We start from the raw sequence: 22067 nt of genomic DNA, 5'->3' as shown, positions 1-22067 counted from the left end.
ATTGCATCAAAAAATACCTAGGAATAAATTTAGCCAAGAAGGCAAAAGAACTGTACTCTGAAAATAATACAATGATCAAAGAAACTGAAGGTGATACAAATAAGTGGAAATATATACCTATATACCATGTTTGTGGATTTGAAGATTGAGGTGGTTAAAATGTCTATATTACCCAAAGCAATCTACAGATTCAGTGAAATATCTATCAAAATTCCAATGTTATTTTTTAAAGACTAGAGCAAATAATCCTGAAAATTCTATGGAATCACAAAAGAGCCCAAATGGCTGAAGCATCTGAAGAAATAAGAACAAAGCTTTAGGTATCACTCTTTTCAATTTATAACTATCCTACAAAGCTATAGAAATCAAAACAATGTGGTTTTGGCATGCACACACACAAAACACACAGATCAACAGAACAGAATAGAGAGTCTAGAAATAAACCCATGTTTATACATTAACTTGATCCATGACAAAGGAGGCAAAGTATACAATGGAGAAAAGACAGCCTCTCAAATAAATGGTGTTAGGAGAACTATACAGCTACATGTAAAAGGTAATTTAGCTGCAATCCACAAGTTTCAATATGCTATATTATCACTTAGTTCAAAATATTTTGTAATTTACACTGATTTCTTTTTTACTTAGGAATTAGAACATTCTGTTTAATTTGCCTATCTGGTCATTTTCTACTTATCTTCTGGAGTTGGTTTCTAGCTTAATTCCACAGTGGTCTAAGAACATATAGTATATATTTCAATCTTTTAAAATCCATTAGACCTGTTTTATGGTTCAGCAAGTAGTCTATTTTGGTATATGTACAATGTGTACATGATAACAATGTGTGTTTTATCATTGTTGGTCATAAATTGTAGACAGGTATGTGTGTGTGTATAAACAATTCCCACGAAAAATTATGGAACCTCTGGGTGACCAGATACAGATAGATAAATATCTTTAAGTGTGTTATTCATGTTGTTGAAACTTCTGTATTTTTATTGATTTTGTCTGATTCTTCAGTTGCTGAAAAAAAAGTATAATCTCCAAGTAGAATTATAGAGTTATAATTATATAACTCTATAAATTATATATATGTTTTTATGCTACTGTTGTCTTATATTTTAATTCTATGTATTACTTTCTTCTACAGATTTTTTATTCTAAATAGTTAATGCATTTTTAATTATCTGTCTTTGTTTGCTTTTTCTAATGCATTGTATTATTTACTACATTACTGAATTTTTATCTTCAGTCATTTTCCTTCTAGCTGCAGCATGGCTTATATATTTTTGGTGAAGGTCTACTGAAATTTTTTTTCAGCTTATCAGTTATATAAATATACTTATTTCACCTTGTTTTAAAAGGATGTTTTTGATGCTTCTAGAATTCTAAGTTGTTAGGTGTTTTCTTTCAGTACTTAAAAGATGTCATGGCGGTGTATCTGGTGTCAGTCACTCCAATTGAACAATCATCCAAGAGGATTATTGCAGCTCCTTGGAGAGTAAAGTGTCTTACCTTCCTTGACTCCAATAAATGGAAAGATTTTTTATATTCTTTTCTGGTTTTAAGCAATCTTTTATGATGTAATGACAGATAGTTTTCCTCACATTTCAATAGCCTGCAGGGTTTATAGAAATTCTTGATCTGTGGGCTTCATGTTTTCCAATCATTTTGCAAAATCCACATGTAGTATCTTATCAAACATTGCTCTGGTACTATTCCTTCTCTCTTCTCCTTTTCTGGGACTTAATTCTTTGCATGCTAGACCTTTACAGTTTGTCCCATATATCCCTTGTTTGATTCTGTCTTCTATATTTTGCATTTTTTTTAGTTTCTCCCTCTGTATTTATGTGGATATATTCTCTAAATTTGCTTCCATTTCTTTCATCCCCTCTTCTGCTATGTATAATCTGTCATTAAGGTGATTTATTATATTCCTAATTATATCCTTTTTCAGTTCTATAGTTTTATTTTATTTTTCCTTATACATCCTATTTTTCTGTGGAAATTCTCTTACATTTTAAAGTTTAGATCAAAGTCTATGTCTAATAAGTCTAATATCTATTTTTTCTCTTGGATTTTAGTCATTTGGTCCTGTTGCCTGGCAGTCTTTAATTTTTTTTGTTGAATATCATACATGTCCTATGAAAAAATATGAAACATTTAGTCATTTTCTCTAGAGAAAATCCACATTTTTCCTTTTTTACAGGGTGATAATCATAATGTAGACAAGGCTAAGTTTTAGTCTGGGCTATTTCTAGCTCTTATTTCTAGGGCAGAGCCCTAAAGGATCTCACCTGAAAGTCTGGGAAATCTTGTTCCTTAGGAAGACTTCACCTCAAAATTCTTGTCTCCCGAGCATTGGAAGTCTGCTGAAATGTTTACTTAAGTTTTGATCTCTTAGTACCTGCTTTCTATACTTGCCTGCTTCTTCCTCAGTCTCATAAATGCGCAGATGAGGAATCAGAACATACCTCAGGGAGAAAACTGAAAGCAAGGTGCTGTGCTTACTTTTCTGTGGTTCCCATTTCTCTAGGACTTTGGTAATACAAGTCAAAGCAGCCTTTATAGTACTGAAATAGCAACATTTATTTCTCTACTCCATGGAGATTGCTATAAACTAAGCTACTGTTCTCTGGTCACAATGACCTGCATTGCAAATTAACAAATGCATGGGAGCAGGGAGGATGAAGAAAAAAAAATACAGCAAGTACAGGATTCACCTCAATGCAGTTCTCTTTTCTCAGGGACCATAGTTCATCAATTCTTGCTTGCCTTTATTGCTCTCTGATGTTGTTTAATTTTATTCAGGTTTCCTATTGGTGTTTGGTGGGCATGTCAGTCTGATTTTAGTTAGAGTAGTTAGTCTAGAGTCAAAGCAGAAGTCTAGCTAATAGCATCTTTTTTTCCCTTCCCTATTCCAAGTCAATATTACAAGCTTCTCAGGCACATATGCCTCATCATTAATTCTTTCCTCTTTATTTTATCCTATATGTATCAGTTAAAAAATTATGTGAATTTTATCTTTGAAATTTCTCTCCCACATATACTCAGCCTTAACATTCTGACTACCGTCACTCTCTGACATGTAGAGACTTTTAACTGGTTGCAGTATCCCACTGCATCTTGTAAACTTCTACAGCAAGAGTCATATTAAAGGGAAGTTCTAATGTCACCATAATATTACTGTCTTCTACATCTCTTTCCTGTTGCCCATTCTCTGCCTCTTCCAATGCCTACAATGCCTCATGAAGTTTGGGCAAGCCTCATAGCATTTATTTATAATAATCTAGTTCAAAACTACTTTTCCTACTTGCTCATTTTGTAAACATACTCTATACCCCACTATAATGACATTTCCCATGGACCATAGTCCATATATTCCTACTTCCGTAATAATGCCCATAACTTTCCTCTCAATCTAAATGCTTTTCTTGCCATAAACTGACCAAATTTTCAAAGTCTACATCAATGCTACTCCATTCATAAGATTATGTAGAGTCCCCAAATAGGGGTAATGAATATCTCTCTTCTATGAAAACCCACTGCACTTTGCTTGTGCTTCCTGGATTGGGACTTATTTAATTTTGCCTTGCTTTATCATCATTTTTGTACTTATCAGTATCTCATCAAGTATAAGCTTCTTTAAGGGTGAGGTCTTTATCTTATTCTCTACTGTCCTATAGCATTTGTAACAATGCCTGGCATATGGAAGACCCTCCTCAACAGAATTAAATAGAATTCTAATAAATGTCAGATGCAGAGTATTACAAGTCTGCGTGCTTAGAAATGTATTTGACACAGACATGTTTATGAAAATGTTACCTGTTTAATGATGACTTCTATTTTAGAAATATGAATTTCTTTTTTTTAATATTTTATTTATTTATTCATTAGAGACGCAGAGAGAGGGGGGCAGAGACACAGGCAGAGGGAGAAGCAGGCTCCATGTAGGGAGCCTGAAGTGGGACTCAATCCTGGGACTCCAGGATCATGCCCTGACAGACGCTTAACCGCTAAGCCACCCAGGCGTCCCTAGAAATATGAATTTCTAAGATATTTTTTGTTTGGATTAAAGGGAAAATCTGATTATAAAGCTCAGTATATAAATATTCTCATTTTCTCAAGAAAATCTGAGTTCAAGCATTCTCACAGAAGATAAATTCATTATGTGAACCATATCCTGTTTTGTATTCTTTATTCTTTTAGTTGAATATCTAAGTAAGAACAGTTGAAAATGTAACACAGTTCAATTAAATATAGTCCCAAGGAAATGCAAGTATTATAATATTAATTTTATAATAGAAATGTCTGCATTCAGGCAAAGACTAGGAGAAGAGATTTTAAGGCTGCATAATTCAGGTATAATTTTTACAGGACTCTGAACTGAAAACTTGGGGGTGAAAATCACTACTTACAGGGAGTATTCAGGAACAGCATCCTTGAAGGCAGGAAGTTCTCGCACATATTCATTATAAAACCATTTCACTTTGAAATGCAAATTCATATAATCGGTACTCTTGCATAACCGCTGCTTCTCATGTTCTATAACAGATAAAATCAAACATTTAATAAAGTTTGGTTTGCCAACAATGCTGCTGTATCCCAATCTACTTTTATCAGTCGTATTTTAAAAAGGAAGAGAATGGTGTGTTCCAGGTAAAAGCAAAGTGAATTGTTAAAGGCAGACCTGAAATTTTACAAAATCCAATCCAGAAAGTATCATAGGTCCTGTGTAGAACAGATCAAGCAGTAATGGGCAGTAACTTGAACGTTCTAATGTGCCTTACTGAAAAGGGTGAGAATTCTCATGTAAAGAGTGATAATATGCTGAAAATTTTCTATTTATTTTCAAACCTTTATATTTTGGCTACTTTTAGCCTATTGCTAACGAAGTTCAAGAAAGAATTACACCTATAAGAATGGATAAAACATGAATCAAACTAGAGGAAATAATCCTTGATAAATATCAGAAATATGAAATAGTAGGTCATATTTCTGGCCTGGATATTTGACACTTAAAGAGTTAAGAGTTGAAAAGGAAAGGAGATATATCTGAATTCTAAGCCAGGTGATTTCTTCTTCCCCTTTTAAGTACAGCCAAAATTATTTTGCACCCTATGGCTTTTGAGACACTTCTTTAGTAGGATTTCCTAATATGTGACATTTTTTCCTCTCTCTTAGAAAGTGTGGCTTAAAATTGTTTCTTCCCCCCCCCTTTAATCTGGATATATAGTAACTGGGAACAGAGGCAAGTAATAATATTACTGAACATATTTATCTCTGCTCCTCCACCGTCCCCAATATTAACATCTTTGTCAATTCTATGCCATAAGCACAGACAGAACCAAACCGCAAATATCCCAGACTATATTTATGTTGAAGTGTCCTCTAAGAAGTTCTGGTTGAGGCCTGTGGATCTTTTTTAAAGATCAAAGCCAAGGGCTTTGATTTATAGTAGAAATATCCTCTATTTTATATTCCAGGCTGAAAATACTCACTGAAGCAATTAAATTGTTAAAAACAAATTGAGGGCATCTTTGCTTTCCAAAACCTGACTATACAGGGACTTAAATCCCAATGATAAACACAAGAGGGAACGCAACCCCAAATCAAACATTTTCAAAGTATCTAAACAATGATTAATTCAACACAATTTGTAGAGCAGAGAGAGAAAGACACTTATATACACAGAAACAAGAATAAACTAGTACTTCTAGACCAAACTCCCAAACAAAATCATGAACTAGGTGATGTTTTGCTTCAACTCCCTCCAAATTCATTGCTTTCATCCTCTCTTTTAATGTTAGTTTTCCCCTACCCCTCTCCTTAGATGTCTAGTATCCCTCCACACCTTAAGAGGAGACATTTATTTGATAAATATGGAAAGTAATTCAATACTACCCAGAAACCCAGAAGGAAAAGACCCTTGCCCTAGGACCTATACACTAAGAGGGCTCGACTCATCACAAATTCAAACTCAAAAATTAAATAGATTGTGGATTCCTCTGTCACTTGGGATCTCACTCTTGGTGCTGGCAGAGTAAATCAGAACCCTAAACATCTGCTCTTGTGACTAACGCCACCTGCTCTTATGATTAACACCCTGTAAGCCCCACAGAAACACTCTGGACCATCTTTCATTCTGTATCCTAAAAACAAAAGGTGACTGTGTCTAAATGCTACTTAGGTTTGCAGACTGCTGTTGCTAACAACAGAAATAGATACTGCTTTGGAGTATGGGAAGAAATTTGAGCTATGGAAGCATTTAACTAAGAGAAAGGGCAAACTAACTCACCAGGTTCTTTTTCTGGATGGCATAAATGCAATAATTTATTGCATAAAAGTATTATTTTCAAGTTTTAATAAGCACCCATCTTATTTGGTTTCAATTTATGCTTTGGAAGGCACTCATGAATCAATGCAGCATGCAAGGCAGGTGCACTTGCTGGTTGGGGAATATTTTGAATACTAAGTGATTCATATTACTCTCAAAGTTTATATAAGTATAGTTCTAGATGTAATATACATGAAGCCTAATATTCCTTGCCAACTAGATACCTACTGAATTCTAGGATTAGTTTTATTAGTTATTATTTTATTAGTTTTATTTTTGAAATTTCAATTTATGAATTCTAACTCATTAAACTATAGCTTTATTTAAATGATTTATATAAAAATCTGAGAGGCTAGTTGAATTTGTCCCCATTTTAACAAATATTTTTAAATATCTTAGAAGAAAATAACTTTCTGTAAACTATATGTGAACTATATAAAAAGGACACAGAAATCAATTTAATTTTTTGTATTTATAGTTTAAATTACATCTTTATTCAAATCATGTCAATTTTGAATAACATTTTAATTTTCAATCCTTTAAGGATTAAGAAGGTGTGTAAACTATAAGTGGACCTCAGAAGAGAAAAAATAATGCTTAAAAGCAATAGAAAAAAGTTCAATGACAAGGTACACTTAAATTTTTTAAACCAGGAAAAAAAAGAGAACAGACATCATGTAACTTGGGGAAGGTTGTATTATATGGCATGATTGTAAATAGAATGCAAAACATTTAAAATATTTTATTATAACTGCATAGTTTGTAACCACACTGAAATAAAGAAAAATATGCATTGTCAGAAAGAAAAATATAATAATTTATGACATGCATATCTTTACTTTGAAAACCTAAACACTGCCACCCAGGACACCTAAATATACATATTGGTAATTAAATTGTATTATCTTTGATATTTTGCCAGCTTTCAGCATATTAAAAAAGAACTATTGCACATTTTTAAAATCTCATCAATATAAAAGCACATTTATTTGTTAAGGTAGGAAGATAGAACTACGTTTTATGTAACAGTTTGTTAGCTTGATTTAGAAATTATAAATATTTAGGTCTATAGTATGTGGTCCTCCATTTGTGCTCTTGACTTTGCAAATGTTGGGGGTGAGTCTGAGGTGATATGTTACCTCTTCCAAGAGTGTTTGCACATTAAGGATAACCCAGTTTCCAGCTCACACCAAAAATGTTCACTGAACATTTATCTTGTGCTAGGTCATGTGGGAGTCACTGTGGATATAAAGATGAAGTACACAGAGCGTAGGAAGGGTGACATATGATAGTACATTTAATACAACACGGCCAATGGCACGATTTGATATGCACAGGAGGATGGTATTTCCTGGAGGAGATGAATGTAGCCCCAACTTTGTGCCTTAGGTGAGCAACAGAGAAATGATTTGTGAGTAGTGGCTCAGTGCCCAAAGAGGAATTTGAGTACAAAGACACATATCATATAAAAGAAGGTTTTTTATTTTTACTTTAAAGAAATACTATGTAATATATGTGTGTCTCTTTTATGAAATTGTGTGTCTCCAAATAAGACTTTGGTTTTGTTTTTTCCTTCTCTCTACTCACGTTTTTACATGTTTTAGTTGTGAGCTAGAGTGAACCTTGAATTTATGTCATACCATAAAAATAAAACATTTACCCATCTTTGCTCCTTATGATGAAGTCATCTCTATACTTTGCAAAGCAGGCAAAAGCCAGCTGTGAGCAGTGTCCCAGTCAGTTCTTCAGGTAAAACCTCCAGCTTATTTGCATAATCCATGTACACTTCCCTCTTCATGATTACAAAAGTCTTTCTTCCCTCCCTATTTGGATGTTCTGCTCAGAACACACAGATCATGCCAAATTCATTTTCCTGGACTCTGCAAGCTCCCTGCATTTCTATGTTCCTCTCATTCCTGTTGTTCCCACAGTTCCAGGGAAGAATCACCTCTATATGTCTAATTTTCTGTAGCTACACAGTGCCCATGCTACTCTCCCTTCTTCCCCACTTTCCAAGTCTCTCCATGTTGGATCAGTCTGGGAAAGGAGACAGAAAGAATACCAATTACCCTTTTGTAAAATGAAATCTGGTATTGCTCTAGTTCAGAGACCATCCGTTCTAGTTCCTAAGAATGTATCTGATAGGATAGATTGCATATTAGGATTTTATCAGCCTCTTTTGCAGAAAATAAACTTAGAAGATTACTATTAGTTCCATCCTCAGAGAATTGCTTTCACACCCATATGAATTTGTTTCCATCCCTTGAAGTCCTATATTTCTCATGTACTATCAACTGATATATACTGCTGTCTGTGGACAGAAACAGGAGACCAGTACCATCTGTTTTCATATTTTGCCAATTCAATAAGAATAACTGCCATCTTTACATGCATTATGCACTTCAGCTGATACAACAAGAGGTTTTCAGTTTATTGAATTAGTTGGTGACATAGGTTTGATCTTGAGGAAAATACAAACAGAATTGGAAGGAGTATGCTCCTGTATAAGGCCCATTTGTGATGTCTCTTTTTAAGTTGCAAGTATTAATTATAATTTAAACTTTTTTTTAGCAGTGACTTGTAATCATCATAAACCTCAGTATTTGTGGTGGAATTAACTGGTTACCAATGTCCTTTCTCTCCTAGGCACACAACTAGACCACATTTTCCAACTTTTCTTGTAATAGGCCTGCCCTACAACTAAATTTCAGACCAAAGCAATGTATGCCATTTTCAGTCTCTCCCTGAAACACTTAATGTGAAATAACCCTCTATTCCCATGTTTGCTGGCCAGATGCAGAAGATTTAGTCAGAATTTTAAGACTCTAGGGAATCACAGACCTACTAGTGGATAGAGACCTGGGTCCCTGAGCCAATTCTCAGAAGAGGATTGCCCAGTCAGAAACACCCACTTTGATTTATACAAGTAAGAAATGAATAAATTGATACTTTGTTAAATTGTATATTATAGAATTATGCTACATGGGATTGTTTTCTCTTGCATCACTGAAAGGTTTTCAAAGATTGAGACGCACCTGCTAATTAAGCTCCATACCACTCTGCTTTCTAAGTTCCTGTTTCTTTTATGTATGTATATACATATCTTTGTATACACAGGTATGTGTATTCAGGCATCCCCCTTGCTTTGTGGACTATGCCAGCAATACTACCTCTTGCAGATCCCACTGTGACTTGATTCACCATCACATAGCAAATCAGTTAATCAAACTTGTTATGTTCAGAAAATGATAAATAGACTCTGAGAGAGGAAAAATCATAGGAGTAAAATACAAAGCCTTTGCAGATAGATTAATACCACTTTTTACTTTTCTGCCAGTCTTATTTCATACTTGTGGGCTCTCAGCTATATTTTGAGTAGTTATTATTACCACTTAAATGATTCTATAAAAAGTGAGCTGTTATTGTCCCAAAATCCATATGCCTGTTTTTGTGTCTTTATATATTCCTCCCATAATGTGTGATTATATATTATAAGGAGACATCTCAAATAAACTACAATTACCGTCTTAACTACCACCTACCAAATATCAATGTTAAGAGATTATATCAAATTCAAATATATTCTTCAAATTATCTTTAATTCTATTAAATTATCCTCTGCTTAGTGGTAGACCATGGTGACAAAGTTGCATTTATCTCATAGAATGTAAATGACTTAGAATTTATTTAGCCATCAATCCTCCTACATTTTAATTTTGGCAACAAAGATTTAACTAGCTCATTACATTTACAAAGAAAACATTTAATTAGTTTTCCAAACTGCAGTACAATAATTTTGTATAATATTTAATATTTGAATTTCAATGATAAATATGAATATTTTACTACGAGTATAAAAATGCTTTGCTAAAAGTGTACAAAGAAGGAGCTTGGCAGGGTGCCTGGGTGGCTCAGCCAGTTAAGTGTCTGACCTCATGATCTCAGCTAAAGTGTTGATCCCAGGGTCATGACTTTAAGCCCTACACTGGGCTCCACGCTGGGCATGGAGCCTACTTAAAAAAAAAAAAATCTTGGCAAATTGAAAGTATATGCCTGTTTTTCTTTAGGTGGTATTTACTAGCATTTATGTGAAAAGAATATTTTCTTTTCCTGAAAGTTTTTATGCATGGGTTTTTATGTATACATGGTTTTATTGCATAAATGCTGTTTTGTCCTGTAGTTGGTAGCAATACAGTATTTTAGACCTATCCTAAACATCCCTCTGAATATTTGACACTCTACCTTAAGAGGTGATGATACGGAAACTCTGGAAGATATATCAAATAATAAACCAGTTATTAGGGGCCCAATGACATGATGTTTTGTGAGATATTGTGTGCTGACAAATCTAAAACTACATCATTCAGAGCCTTTGGTTCTAAACCTAAGTATGTATCAAACTTTTATATATCATAGACATAGAAACATGTATTTAAAATGGAAAACTATGGGCAGCCCGGGTGGCTCAGTGGTTTAGTGCTGCCTTCAGCCCAGGGCCTGATCCTGGAGACCCGGGATCGAGTCCCACGTCAGGCTTCCTACATGGAGCCTGCTTCTCCCTCTGCCTGTGTCTCTGCCTCTCTGTGTGTGTGTCTCTCATGAGTAAATAAATAAAAATCTAAAAAAAAAAATAAAAGCATATCTTAAAAAAATAAAAATAAAATGGAAAACTATAAGTTATACTTTTTTATTTCTAAGTACATGGCTTAATATGAATTTATGGTTATCTTTAGAGTTTATGCAGCTCTATAAAGGCCATGTAATATCAGCACATCTTTGGAGGGAGAAATTATCTAAAATTCTGGCTATCAGAGCAAGCTATGGTATTAAAAAGTTTGGAATAATAAAATAAAAATGAAAGAAAATATATAATATGTTGGCAAAAAGTAATTTGGACCAATGTGATTTGGACCCTGGAAGCCCAGGGATGAAAATAAGCCAACAAGAGAAAAGATTATGCATAATAGTAAATTATTATAATCAACTTTCTTAGATTCAAAGACTCTATACAAATATTAATTTTTGTAGGGTAAGAAAAAATGTCAGTTTCTTTCATGACACGTATCTGATAACTTAGCCTTAGCAAAACACTAGGAAAGGAAAAAGAAAATCCAACAAAAACTAGTAAAATGTTGTCTTACTCCATGGCCACCACAACTAATACTAGGAGCAGTTTTACCCTTGAGAGGAGTAGCTGACAGTTCTATTCATAAATGTAACCAATCTCTCAGCAGAATCCCAGAATGAATCTAGGCTCTCTGGGTTCATTAAATCAGGAATGATATAGAATCAGACATACTTCATAGACACACTATCTGACACATTGTCTTAGAATTTAGACATAGATCAACCCACAAACCTAAAATAAGACTAGTTTTTTCTAGTGAAACCCAAACTTCCTGAAACCCTGTCAATGTCATCCAAACTTGAACTTTCTCTACTTCAGGATAAAAAATTCATTCACAAATGAGCTGTGCAATTTGATTATCTTTTTTTTTACTTTAAAATTTTCTTTGCCGAATTTAAATACCACAGCATCAACATTTCCTCCTGTATCATCCCCATCTGTAATATCAATTTCTACATCTGTGAAGTGTTTTACATCCAACTCAGAATGTGAAGCTATGCTTCCATAACACCCAGAAGGAAGAACATATAATTTCATGACCTTGGAAAATCAGGAAGCAGTATGAAGGCAAGACTACATAATCTGATGGTAGGAATCTAGAGATGAATGGTTGTAAGGGGAAAAATGGGATGAGATGAGAAAAGGTAATCAAAATCAGAGATCACCAAAAGGCTGGAACAAAACAATACAATTTTTCGTACTTCAAAAAGCTACTGGAGTTGACAAGTCATGGAGCAAAGTGATAAAAAAAGAAACCCAAACCAGATTTATATTGTATTTTTAATCAGAGCCCCAGCAAGAGATTTAGTATAGAGTGTTTTCATGAGAAAGCTGAGATCTGAAATGTGGATTTCATTTATTTATGCAACATATATCTATTATCTACTATGAAACAGGTACTATTCTATATACTGAGAGTACAGCAAAGAAGAAAACAGAGTGTTTCTGCCATCTTGGAATTTATAATATAGAGAGGAGAGAAAGACAATGAAAAAACATCCAATATAATATGAAGTAGAGTGTTCTGGAAAAAAATAATTCAAGGCAAGGGAGCACATGAGCTGAGTGCCTCTTTCAATAAGGTGCTCAGGGACGATCTCTAGTAATGTGACATGACAGCAGAACTGAACGAAGTCAGAGGTCAAACCAGGAATCTATCTCTTGGAAGAACAGTTCACATAACTGAAGGGGCTTTCAAACAAAAGAGTGTGGTTGACAAGCTCAAAGAGATGCAAGAAGGCTAGTGTGGCTAAAGCAGAGTGAGTGAGTGAGAATGGTGAGAGCTGATTTCAGAGAAAAGCCAAGGCCAAGTCAGGATCTTGTAGCCTATAATAAGGACCTCTTCTCCTAAGAGTTATGCAATAACACTGGAGGATTCTGGTCTAATTTACATTTGTAAAATACATTTTGGTTGCTGTCTGGAGACAGCAGGAGGGTATAGAGGAGGCTACTGAAGTCAAACAAGCAATGAGTGGGTGGTAACAGTGATGATTCTGGTAGAAGTGGTGAGGCATGGGGTCTAATCTTGGTTGTCTGTCTTTCCTTTTTTTAAACAAAATTTTATTTATGAGAGAGAGAGAGACAGAGACACAGGCAGAGAGAGAAGCAGGCTGCATTCAGGGAGCCCGATGTAGGACTCAATCCCGGGACTCCAGGATCACACCCTGGGCCAAAGGCACATGCCAAACCGCTGAGCCACCCAGGGATCCTGGTTGTCTGTTTTAACATCACATAACCATGCCTGTGACCTCTTCCCTTCCTAGATAAACTCTCCAGGAACAGATATGCCAACTTGTTAAAAATTTTGATTACCCTGTACTACCTTGTGTGCTTAGAACTGTGGATGGATAGATGGATGGATGGATGGATGGGTGGATGGATGGATGGACGGATGGACACACTGATGGATAAAATAATGTGAAGATTGTATCTGGTTCTTTTGCTTTGTCTATTCCCTCATTTTCTCCTCAGTCTTTCCGAGAATAGAATAATTCATGAATCAGACTGTTAGAGAACCTGCTCAACATTGGACTTGGTCTATAAGTTTGCCACTTTATAGCTTCTCAAGGGGGGAAGAGTTAGTGATGTGTCTTAAAAGGTCCAATTATCTGTATTAAAATAAAAGGCTCTATTTATGTCAATAAATTTTTAAATTAGGAATTATCCATGAAATATAAACGATTTTCCTCCCACGTACATAGCTCATATAAGCCACTCACAAATAATCAGTTTCATGTAATTCTCAGAAATTTAATGAATTATCATTGCTTTTTATTAAAAGACTTGGATATTCATGTATTTTATTTTTTAGAGTTCCTCTACATTTTATCATTACTTATAACTTGTAGTTGGGATTCTTTTTTAGGATAAAATTGATTTCTATCAGTTTCTATCAATATACAAAACTAAAGAGTAGGGATTTTCTTTTTCATAGATTTCAACTAAGCTATTTTTTCCCTCACCTTTCTGAGTTACCATGATCTCTTTATTATTTATAAAGAATATATAGCTAATTTATACCTCATGAACACAGGAGAACAAACAGCTTCAGTTAAGTTTTATTTTAGATAAAAGTGGTTAAAATGTTCTAAATATTTGATTAGTTTTCATTTTATTATTGGTGGTGACTTTTTAAAACTTTATTAATAATTTATTTGATGGGCAGCCCAGGTGGCTCAGCAGTTTAGCACTGCCTTAAGCCCAGGGTGTGATCCTGGAGACCCGGGATCGAGTCCTGCATCGAGCTTCCTGCATGGAGCCTGCTTCTCCCTCTGCCTGTGTCTCTGCCTCTCTCTCTCTCTCTCTCTCTCTCTCTCTCTCTCTGTGGCTCTCATGAATTAATAAATAAAATCTTTAAACAAAGTAATTTATTTGATAATTCTCAAAAAAGACATTACTCTTCAAATGTAGAAAATGCATAATTTCATTCATACTTAAATAAAAATTTAATGAGATTATATTTATCAAGCAGTTTGCAAAAAATACAAAACATATAAATTTATATATATATATATATATATATATATATATATATAAACACAATATACAAAATATATGAAGTTTTGCCTTTGGGGCAAAATTGGCAATACATGTTGAAATTTTAAATACATGGGCTTTTCTGGCAATTCCATTTTTTAGAATTCTACTTACAAATATATGTGTACATGCAAACAAAAAAGTATGGGTTTGCAGGTATTTCTCTTAGCAAAACATTAAAAATAGTTAAAATATTTATTGATATAGGAAGAAATATGTTTTATATATTCATTCCACTGAAAACAATAAAATTATAGCAAAAAATGAACTAAATCTAAATATGTTTACATAGTATGAGCCCCAAATTGTATTGCTAAATAAAATAGTAAGGTGTGGGAAAGTATGGATATATATTACCAACTGAGTGAAAAAAGAATAAGATATGTATATATATATACATGTGTAGGCTTAGAATATTTCTAGAAATACACAAGAAAATGAAAATTTTAATCATCTTTGGGGAAGAAGACTGGTCTGGTATGAAAGGGAACTTTTCACAGAATATTCTTTTATATGGATTATTTTAACCATATAAATCTTACATTTTCAAAAACAAACACCTGATTTAAAAATACAACTAGAAATAGTAAGAGCAAAATAGAAAATGTAGGAAAACAAATGGGTAATTTGAGGAATAGCTTAATAAAATCTTCCAGAATGCAGGATGATTCTTAGAGCAGAAAATTTGAGAATGAATGATTGAAATGGAAATCAGAGAGACTTCTAATTCTAGAGACCCAACATAATATAAAAAAGTAAACAAGTTGAACAGAATAATAAAAGGGAAAATTAAAGAAAATTATTTTGCAATGTGAAAGGGAGAGAGGAAAGTAAGTATGAAGTTAAGGAATTCTCCACTAGTGAAAAGATCCTCATAATCTAGATATTAATGAATATTAGTGAATAGACACATTTGCCAAAATGGCTGAAGGACAAAATAAAGAAAAAAATCTTACAGGTTTCTAAAGAGAAAAACAAACATATACAGTTACAACAGGCTGGCTGTGTCTCTTCCATTCAGCAGAAGCTATGTGATAACAAAACATCTACAGAGTCATGAGAGAAAACCTGCCAAGTATTAAAGAATTATATATTCAGTCTTATTTTTGACAGGGAGGCAAAGCACATACAGCCTAAGCCATCTGGTACCACTAATAAACACACAATGATGCGGAATAATTGGTTTCTTCTTTCCTAACAACATGGGGATAAAGCTTAAAAACCATACATTTTATCATGAATCCTTATTTTTAATTATATATAGAAATATATCTATCTACTGGACACAGGAGTTCCTATGTCAAAGCCTCTCTATCAGGTTAGACGTATATAGGCCTCAGAAGCCTAAAAAGAAAGAGCCACCACCTTTCTATGCCAAGGAAAAGGTAGAATGGACAGATCTAAAAGATTATTGTGGTTATCTCTGGATGATTCTCTTCCTCTAAATACTTATTTGTATTGTATTGTATTTTTTTGTATTTTAATAAGAATAATTTTTCATGTTTATTTTGGAAATAAAGATACATGTTCATTTAAAAATAATTCAAACAGTACAGGAAAATTCAAAGAAGAAATGAAGAGTATCAGAAATACCATGATTCACAGGTTTGCTATTAAACTATGACTGTATACCCTCCAAGATGATGCTTTATGAATTATGTATACAATTTGTGTAAACACTTTGTTATATAACCCATTCCTTTCACTCAACATTTTCCATGCCAATAAAACTATATTTGCATCATCATTTAAAATAATTCCAAGAAACTATGCTTTGTCTATTATTGGGCATGCACTTTATATATTTCTGTTATTATTTTTTAGATCTGACTTCAGAGTCTAAGCTCTTTCCATTATGTCACAACTTTAAGGGTGGTTTGGTGCACACACAAAAAATGAGTTTCAAATGGACTGTAGATCTAAAATGTAAAGGTAAAACAATTTTGAGAAGAAAACATGGGGGATTATTTTTCACAATCTTGGGTAGACAAAGATTACTTAATAGGACAAAAACAGCACTAACAAGAAAGGAAGTTATCATAAATTGTGGTTACAATTAAGAATTTCTATTTATCTAAAGATATTAAGAGTAAGAAAGCCATAGACTAAGAGAAAATATTTGCAATACAAATATGCAACAAGAGTAATATCTATAATATATAAAAAATTTAAATATTAAGAAAATGTCAGGCAACTCAATGAAAACATGGGGCAAAATATCAGAAAGGGAGACAGAACGTAAAGACTGCTAACTCTGGGAAACGAACTAGGGGTGGTGGAAGGGGAGGAGGGCGGGGGGTGGGAGTGAATGGGTGACGGGCACTGGGGGTTATTCTGTATGTTAGTAAATTGAACACCAATAAAAAATAAATTAAAAAAAAAAAGAAAAAAAATATCGAAAAGATAGTTCATAAAAAATATCTAAATGCCCAATAAGCCTATGAGAAGATAGTTCACTTTATTATTTATCAGGAAAGCAGAAATTAAACCATAATTTTAATTAACCACTATTACATACCTACTAAAATGGCTAGAAAGAAAAAGACAATTCCAAGTTGGTGAAGATGTGGAATAAATGAAACCTTTTATACACTGTTAGTGGGAGAGGTAACTAGCATAATCACTTTCGAAAACTGTTTTGCAATATCTACTAAACTGAATATATACACACCTAGTAAGTTCACTCCTTGGGTAGATCCATGACAGATATATGTATATACGTTCACTGAAAAAACACTCATAGTAGCATAATTCTTAATAGCCTAAAATAAGAAGCTATGCAAATATATGTCAACAGTAAAATGCATAAATAGTTGCTTATTTGTTCATTGGAACAGAATAACAGGAATGAACTATAATTGGATGCAAAAGCATGCATCAAACATTTTTATGTGTAAAATCTCCCCCCAAAAAGAATGCTTAGCACACAAAACAGAATATGCCCAATGATTCGATCTAAATAAAGTTCTAAAACAAGCAGAACTATTATATGGTTTTAGAAGTCAAAGTAATGAGTAACTTTATTAGAGGGATTAGGTATTGAGTGGAAAGAAGACAACAGGGGCTTCCGAGGTCAACAGGTAAATTCAGCATGTGAAAATTTATCCAGCTGAAGACTTATGTTTTATGTACTTTATGTATCCTATAGTTCAATAAAATGTTTACTTAGTAAAAATAAACTCCATCCTTTAGAAAATGGTTCATGATTTAAAGTACTTCATGTACTTGAAGATTTATGAAAACGAAATTGCATGATGTCAATTGCATGATGTCACACTAGACTAGTGTGAAAGACACAAATACCTTGGCATATTTCCCCTCTTTAGAACTTAACATTAACAGAATTACCACCTGAAAGTTAAAAATACTAGTAAAGAGTTCTCGCATGACCCATCATAATGGACACTCAGGACTCCAAGAATGGTGTCATCCAGACCAAAGAAGGATCAGCTCATGGATATCAAACTAGAACTACCAAGCTGGATACTGATATGGGATTTCACCCCTGAAGGCATGGCTGGAGTGTTTCAAAGATGTTACTACTGGTATTACAACAAGTTGTCAACGTGAAGAAAGGGGTGTTGCTGGGATTTGTATGGTGCTGGTAGTTTATGTGCTTTTCAACTACTATTATTTTTTTTGCAGGGGAATGGTAAGGGGAGAGGGAGAAAGAGAATCCAGGCTCTATGCTCAGCACTTAGCATTTAGCCCCGATGCCAAGGTGGGGCTCCATCTCAGGACTGTGTGATCATGACCTGAGCCAAAATCAAAAGTCAGAGACTTAACCAACTGAGCCACCCAAGCACCCCTCAACTACTGTCATTGTTTCAAGGAGCTCAAACATGAGCATCTGGCAAGTACCACTGAGGAGGGCCCAGTGTGGAGGCACATTCTGGATTCCTGACCATGACCTTTGCCTGGCACCCTTGAGTCTGTTCATATCCTTACTGAAAATTAACATCCAATTAAAGATGATTAGTACAGAAAAAAAAACTAGTAAAATATTTTGTATCTTTTAATTACATCTTCAACATTACTTTTATATAATTAATCTTCCACTTATATTCATTTATCTAACTTTATAATTGTGTCAGCTAACATATTTTACTCTTTAGGTTAAAGTTCAAACAAATAGAATAAATAAATTTAGAGTACTAATTAAGCTCAGACTTTTCTTCTTTCCTTTCTCTTTCAATTTATTCATATTACATTGTAATTTAATTCGACTCAACAAGTACTACTGATTCTGACTGCAAACCACTATTCTACATGCTTAGAATACAAAGACTTAGGATAGGGTCCTCTTATTTAAACAACAGCATGTAGAAAGACTAATCTGTCCCTTGGGTTAAATGGATACATTAGAGGACAGACTCCAGAGAGCAAGGGAGCCTGAAGAGATGAACTTCAGTCTTGGCTATATCAATTACTGGCTTTGTGAGTTTGGGCAAACCATTTTGCCCCTAGAAGTCTCAATTTTATTTTAAATAAAACAGAACCAAAATTCTACTTTCCTTTCAGTTTTTGTGTTTGTTTTGTTTTTTTACTGGGGAGGGGAGGAACCCAGTGATATAACATTATATAAATGCCACTACAGAAATATACTTCATAAATTGCAGTAATAGTTATTGTGGTTGTAAGAAACATGACCATGAGAGAAGACTGTTAACTTGGTTAGACTTGGTTAGAAGTTAGAACTTGGTTAACTTGGTTGAAAGACTGTTAACTTGGTTAAAAAGGATTAAAAGCATGAACTAGATATGATGGTGGCAGGAAATGACGCTGTTTAGTACATTCTTTATCTCCATTACTCAGAAATAATGAAATTTGTAATATTTTACTTTGATGTACACAAAAATTACAGGGCACCTGGGTAGCTCAGTTGGTTGGATGCCTGCTTTCAGCTCAGTAATGACCTTCTGATCCTGGGATTGAGCCCTTTTCCTCTGCCCCACCCCACTGCTCGTTCTCACTTTCTTTCTTTCAAATAATTAAAATCCTTAAAAAATAATACAAAAATTAACAGAAAAGTTGCACAAATAGTACAGTGGACTTTTATATATTCTTTACTCATTTTGCCAAAATTTCATTATGTCTCTAATTCACATTTATATCATATATTCCATATATTTAATACATTCACACATAAACATACATATGGTTTTTTTATGAAATATGTTTAAAAAAGTCCATAAAATTCTATTTTCTTGACTATTTTTTCAACAATATATATATTTTTGTCATGTTCTTTTTTAGTATCTGTGGAGATTATCATATGTTATGCTTTTTCCTTCTATATCTATTAATATGTTATATGATATTAATAGGTTTCCTAATATTAATTAGCCTTTGTCTTGGTCTGTTCAGAGTGATCATATAGATATTATATAAACAACAACATTTCTCACAGTTCTGGAGGCTGGGAAATCCAAAATCAAGACACCAACATGGTCATGCTCTGGTGAAGGCCTTTCTGGTTTGCAGACCGCTGATTTTTTTTGTATCCTTTTGAAGGATTGAAGGAACAAGGCGGTTTCTTAGTGGTTTTTATTTTTTTCCCCTTTTTATTATAAGGGTCATAATCACAATCACTAGAACTCCACCCTCATGACCTAATTACCAACCCAAAGCCCCACCTCAAACACCATCACGTTAGGCATGAGGTTTCAACATACAAAATTTGATAGCTTCGAACATTCAGATCATGTGCCTTTCACTGTTGTACTAAATTCTATCTGACCATGATGAATTACTTTTGCAATATGGCTTTGGAATTTGTCTGCTAGTATTTAATTTAATGCTTCATCATCAATATGTAGAATCTGACCCTTAAAAAAAGGAAAAGCTTAAATAGATCTGTTTGCACAGAATAAACAGAGAAACCTGACATAGTGCACTGCTCTAGGAAATTATCAATTTCATTTAATTTTTCAAATTTACTTGTATATAGTTTTTACACAGTAGTCTCTTCTGAATTTTTAAAATTTCTTTTTCAAGAAATTTTCAGTGGCTATTTTTCACTTATAATTTCTTATTTGATATAATTATGCTTTATCCTCTTTTTATTAATTTAGCTGGAAGCTATTCTAATATTTCAAAACCTAGAATTTTTATTTATTGTCTTTTCATTTTCTACCTCATTTATTTGTTTTTATCTTTATTATCTTCGTACTTATTACTCTTTTGGTTTACTTTGCGGTTTTTCTTCTAGATGTTAAAGTTGAGAATACAACTCCTTTATTTTCCATTTTATATTTTTATTGATCTAAGTGTTTGGAACAATGTATTTTCCTCTGATCAGTGCAGAAAATATAGCCTGTAAATCCATGTTGTATTTTTATTATCATTGTTTTTTTCTAAATTCTGTAATTTGAGTTTTTATTTCTTCTTTCATCCAAGAATAGATATTTCTTTAAGTTGGGATCTTATTTCATTATTAATTTCTTCATTTCTTCTTTCTTCACTGTTAATTGAGTTTGATCAGAGTGTTTTTTCATATTTCTACTATATGGAATTTCTAATGCTTTTATGTGGTCTAATATGTGATCATGTGTATATCATTTGTATATTATTCTTTGTCATAACATGTAACATTTATATTTTGTCTTTCCCTTGGTTCTCTCTTGGTCAACTTTTAATCTTAGCTCTACATTTTATTTATTTATTTATTTTTTAATTTTTATTTATTTATGATAGTTACAGAGAGAGAGAGAGGCAGAGACACAGGCAGAGGGAGAAGCAGGCTCCATGCACCGGGAGCCTGATGTGGGATTCGATCCCGGGTCTCCAGGATCGCGCCCTGGGCCAAAGGCAGGCGCCAAACCGCTGCGCCACCCAGGGATCCCCTAGCTCTACATTTTAATCATTAAGTGCTCACCATAAATTCTTTAGAGTTTTTTTCTGTTATCTCTTGATGGATAAAGCTCCTTTACTAGTAAATTACTCATAAAGAGCTCATGGATATAAAATACTTGGTTTATAGTTCCTTCTCTTGAGATTCTTCAAAATACTGCTTTATTAATGTTGCCATATTTATATATTCCTTGAGGCATCTTGTGATAACCAATTTTTTCCCTTTTCATTTGTTCTTTGTGCCTAGATCCCTCTGGATACTTTTTTTATCTTTAAAATCTAATAATTTTACCAGGATCTGTTTCAGAGTTGACAGCTCTAGGTTGATTTTTCTAGTATCAAGTGGGCCTTCTCAATACATACCCTGAAGTCCTTTTCTTTCCATAAAATCTTCTTTTATTATAGCTTTCAATATAAATTCTATTTCTTTGTTTTATTGTCTCTTTTTCAGGATGCCAATTGCACATATTTGAAGTTATCACCTGCTAGCAGTATTCCATACTGACTTCTTACTCATCTGGGGAGTCATGTTAATGGCTCCTTGTGTTTTTTTTTTATTAACTCTTACCCTAAACAAGCTATAATGCTGAGAGCCGTATATTGATCATGTCAACATGTGTAAATCAGTGTTTGCAAAGAGTAGGAGCTCAAAGAGTTTTGAATAAATGAATCAATCAAGGGCCAAAGGATTGGCTAAATAAAGTATGTATGCCA

The 22067-nt window shown here is 33.6% G+C and overlaps 1 protein-coding gene across 7 annotated transcripts in view; it reads right to left on the bottom strand.

The window, feature by feature from the left end:
- UNC13C (unc-13 homolog C) overlaps window positions 1–22067 on the bottom strand; it is a 586284-nt gene that overhangs the window by 134267 nt on the left and 429950 nt on the right. For all 7 annotated transcript variants that reach the window (XM_077881171.1, XM_077881173.1, XM_077881169.1 and 4 more), the window contains one exon: window positions 4419–4545. In XM_077881171.1, the coding sequence (XP_077737297.1) occupies window positions 4419–4545 (127 nt within the window). The remainder of the gene's footprint in view (window positions 1–4418; window positions 4546–22067) is intronic.

The sequence above is a fragment of the Canis aureus genome, chromosome 32 (genome assembly GCF_053574225.1).
Source record: "Canis aureus isolate CA01 chromosome 32, VMU_Caureus_v.1.0, whole genome shotgun sequence".
In the NCBI taxonomy this organism is placed as follows: domain Eukaryota; kingdom Metazoa; phylum Chordata; class Mammalia; order Carnivora; family Canidae; genus Canis; species Canis aureus.
This window is presented reverse-complemented; position numbering and strand designations above follow the sequence as displayed.